Source organism: Crocodylus porosus, unplaced genomic scaffold (genome assembly GCF_001723895.1).
Source record: "Crocodylus porosus isolate Cpor-Errol unplaced genomic scaffold, CroPor_comp1, whole genome shotgun sequence".
Lineage (NCBI taxonomy): Eukaryota > Metazoa > Chordata > Crocodylia > Crocodylidae > Crocodylus > Crocodylus porosus.
The window spans coordinates 27,110,242-27,114,578 of NW_017728911.1; the positions used below are offsets into that span (position 1 = coordinate 27,110,242).

Below are 4,337 nucleotides of genomic sequence, written 5' to 3' on the forward strand. Positions count from 1 at the left end.
CCTAGAAGTCAGCTATCATATTCAGTAGAAACTTTGTACATTTGTGATAGCTTAGCTTATATGACCAAAACAAGAGAAATTCAACCTTTGATGCCTTAACAGACTGCCCCAAAAGTAACAATAACTGTGGACAAATGAAGACACCAAAAATATATGCATTTTAAAACAGCCACCAGCACTGTGAACTCACTGTAATTTATGAAAAGCCTACTACACCTCCACAGTTTTTTATTCTTAGCTCTCATTCAGTTGTCTTTCATATAACAATCTTATTTTAGAAGAAAATAATTGAACTTTGATTCTTTGTGATAATGCACATGAGCTTCCCACATACCTGCATTATGTTTCACAGCCTTTGGTACTTCAGTTAGACACCAGCTGACAAACTAAAAAGGGCTGATTTGTTCCCTCCTAAGGTAAAACCTGAGGGAAGGGATTGTGAACAGAAGACCCCCTCTATGGACTGTCCCTCAAATGGTTACCCCAGCAAGGTGCAGTTACATAAAGATTCATAGAAAATCTGCGCCTTTAACCCCCAAGTTTCACTGCCTCTAGGAAACCCACAGTAAGGACTGGATCTCAGGGCACTCTGGACTAATGGAGTCATACAACTGAGACTCCTTAGTCACTGCTAATCCCAGGACACTCCATAAAATGGGTTAAAACCTCAAAAGAAGGTCACTGAAAACCAAATATAGCATTTTCTTACTCAGGTGACTTATGTGAGGGAAGATGGTGCTCTGTATGGGCATAGGATTTTGTGCTATTCGATTCTACTTTAAAAAGTGTGATATATCCACTCCACCCAGGATTTCTTTTCTGATGTCCCCCATTTGATAGTCATTTTCTTCCCTTACCCCAAGACAGAACTAAAACTCATCTATTTGTATTATGCTAGCTGCAGATTAATGTCCTGCCTACATTTTCAACTGTCGTTAAAACCCCAGACATTTGCTTAATAAAAATTTAATCATGTTGTAATTTCTAATCACCGTTTAAGTCTTAATGAGTTAAGCTCTCCATTGTCCTACCCCAACACTACAGAACAGGTCTTCAGTAGCGTAGATCAGCAAAGCTTCACTAAAATCAATAAAGCCACCAGTTTACACCAGCTGAGGATCTAGCCAAAATTAAATATGACTTTGTTAAAATTCTGTCACCGAGGCTAACATAACATACCGCCAGATTTGCAATGGCTTTCATTTCAATCTGTCTGAACTGCTTTGCAGCATACATAAATGCAAATAGAGAAGCATACAAATGCAATAGGGGAACATCATGTTACTGATACAGCACAAACTGAAGATAAATCTTCCAGAAGCTGTATGGGCTGGTGTCCTTGGTCAAGCAAACATAGCACTGCAGTACAGCTATAAAGTCAATTACTCCCTTCTTCTTGCATTTCAGTAAGATCATTAGTTATAACAGACAACACAGAATTCAGGGCTGTAACCAACAACAGGCGATTCATAGCCCGCAGCAGATATGTGCTCCAACCTGTCTTCCATCACAAGAGAAAAGATGGACTAACATGTGAGAACCAGGATAAAGTCCTTCATGCATCAGCAGGACTGAAAACTTGCAGTGAAGAGTCCCAAGACTGCAATGTAAGCCGTGTTTGACGGGAATACGAAAATCTGGCTGTAGTTATGCTTGGCTCTTGCCCATTGCATATATTGTTTACTCTTCATCAAAAATTCCACAACATGCCCCAAATTAACAGTTAAAATACCTATGGGCAAAGTCATCTGCAGCATGGAGGCACAACAAATTGAGCCCTATTTTGTGGGTGTACTGAGAAAGTGTGCATAGTAGCACAGCCTGTTACAGCAGACTTTTGATACACCTTTGACAAGCCACAGAAAGTCTCTGTGGCTGTGGATAGATGCAGCTCTTACATGCTTTCAAAGGGAAGGGGAATATGCCACTTGTAACAGTTAAACCAGGATAACTGATGCACACTCCCAACTGTCCGCTCCTAAACCAGGATGCAGGTTTCCCTCGCTTTATGCTGTACATGTGTTCCTGGAAAACGGTGCATAACTCAAATTTGCATAAAAGGAACCCACTTTACAACGTAACAAATAGGGATACTTTCCAAGACCTCAACTGTACTGACCCCAGACATATTTTTACTACTTTTACAAGACAATTTTGGTACTCACCAACAGCAGAGAGTACACACAAGCACAGGGCACTATCATAACTGGGATGGCACCTACAGAAACACGTGTCGCAGACAACAAGCGAGGAGCACAGATCCACACAACAGACTATATTTTGGTGCACATCATTCCCACAATGCACCGTACAAAGCAGCTGACTGTGGACTTCCACCACACCAGCCGCATAAGAGTGAATTTACCTCACATATACTGAATTTTTGGTATAAAAAAGGCAATCTCATAAAAGCGAATTCGCACATACAGAACCCACATAAAGCAAGGGAAACCCATCAACAAGCCAAACCACTATAAGTTTAAACTCCAAATGAGATACGTTTAGAGCGCTAGTTAAAGATCAGGCATGTGACAGTTATTTCAGACCAATTTATACTGTTATAACTGTAATTTAATACTAGCATAGCTGTTACGTCTGTCCACGCCCATGCCCTGCTGACAGTCAGGTGTAAGATCAGCACTGAGGGCATGGACCAAAGAATCCATAGGTGCATACACGCACATGCTGTGGCCCTTAACGTGCTGTGTGAGTAGCTCAGAAAGGCTGCGGTTCCTATGCATGAAGCCTGCAATGGCAGGAAAAAGGAAAGAGACAATCTCACTCCCTTATCACAGGGAGTCACTGCATTTCACATGCACTTCATTAGGCCTCATTTATCACAGGGGTGAAAGGAATTTTACCTTTAATGACTATGCCTTTGTAGACCACTTGCTAAATAATACTCATTTAATAACCCTTCATAAAATATTGATTTTCATTTAATATTTAGACTTCTGAAAGTAAAGCTTCATCTTAAGGGGCAAGGGTCTGATTCTACCCACTTCACTGATACAAGAAGCCAGCCTCACCGAGCCAAAAATCATTTTGCAGAAAATCCCACCAACTTAAGTGCAAACACTCAGGCGCGTAATCAGAGCAGGCTTCAGCCCAAGAACACAAACCAAATTCTGAAGACCTTAACCAAGAAAAAGGCCAAGTGATGCTAATGAAAGCTCAGGCAAAACTCATTAAAAACTCCAGAATTTAGCCATATATTATTAAGCAATACTAAAAAAAAAAAGTGAAGCAAAGCCACTATGCAATACTTTTTTACGTATACCCTTTGTTTCAAACCCAGTAAAATTTCACTTGCCCCATTTTAATTTGGCTGAGCATTTTTCCCCCCACAAAGTAAGTAAGCAAAGTACAAATTTCAAAACATGCACGCTGACATTTTGTTTCAACCCGCTTTATTCACTTGTTTTAACAACTGCAGGTATGGTAGCTTATGGAGGCTAAGTGCCTTTACCCAAAATTTTGCGGACTTGTGTTTGATTGTAGACAGGACAGGACTCCAAAGAGCGCTCCTCCCTGCAAAAAACACATCTGAACAGGAAACGTGAATGAGTCCTTCGTACAAGCAAAAGCAGCGGTGACATTTGTGCCTATACCTACACCTCAAAGAGCCCGCGTACGTTTTGGCCAAAGTGTTTTTAGTCCATTACTTTGACTCCTAGCAAAATTTTACATTGCGTTTATAGGTCTTACAAAAACAAACTAACACCAGACGTCCTGACATTCAGGTCGCTAGCACGGGGAGGGCAGTTCAGCACCACACCACACTGCTTCTGTTGCATCCTCCATGACATCCCCTCCTCCCGTGTTACTCCAATTTCTTTCCTGCTCAGGGAGCTCATCTTGCATAGACACGGGGGCTGGAAGGGACCTCGCAAGGCCACCGGGTCCAGCCCCCTGCCCCAGGGGTCGCCCAGCAAGACCCAAGTGCTTTTTAAGGACGCGCTTGCACCACCTCTGGGGGGTCTGCCCCAGGCATGGGGGGCTCGGACAGCGGGATCTTTTCCGCCCTTCCCTCCGCTTGTACACACAGTCTAATGCAGGGAGGAGAGAAGAAAGCAGGGATAACCCCTCAGCCCGGGTGGGGGTTGTGGGGGATGCCTCCGGGGCCCCTTTCCCGGCGAGGACGGAGGAGGCGGAGGGCGGCTCTGACCGTCCCGCCGCCTCCCCATTGTTGGGCACCGCGTGCCGAGCCTCTCGCCGCCGCGGGGCCGCCTCTCCCAAGCGCTGGAGCGGCGGCAGCCCTGGGGCCGGCCCGGCTGCTCGCGCGGGGAGGGCCGGGCCGGGAGCCGTGCTGCTCGGGGGGGCCGCCCGGCACCGGC

At 44.6% G+C, this 4,337-nt stretch overlaps 1 protein-coding gene across 2 annotated transcripts in view; it reads right to left on the reverse strand.

The window, feature by feature from the left end:
- ARNT2 (aryl hydrocarbon receptor nuclear translocator 2) overlaps positions 1 to 3,614 on the reverse strand; it is a 160,219-nt gene extending 156,605 nt beyond the window's left edge. For both annotated transcript variants that reach the window (XM_019533707.1, XM_019533706.1), the window contains exon 1: positions 3,470 to 3,614. In XM_019533707.1, the coding sequence (XP_019389252.1) occupies positions 3,470 to 3,599 (130 nt within the window). In that variant the 5' untranslated portion in view covers positions 3,600 to 3,614. The remainder of the gene's footprint in view (positions 1 to 3,469) is intronic.
- Positions 3,615 to 4,337: the final 723 nt, after the last annotated feature.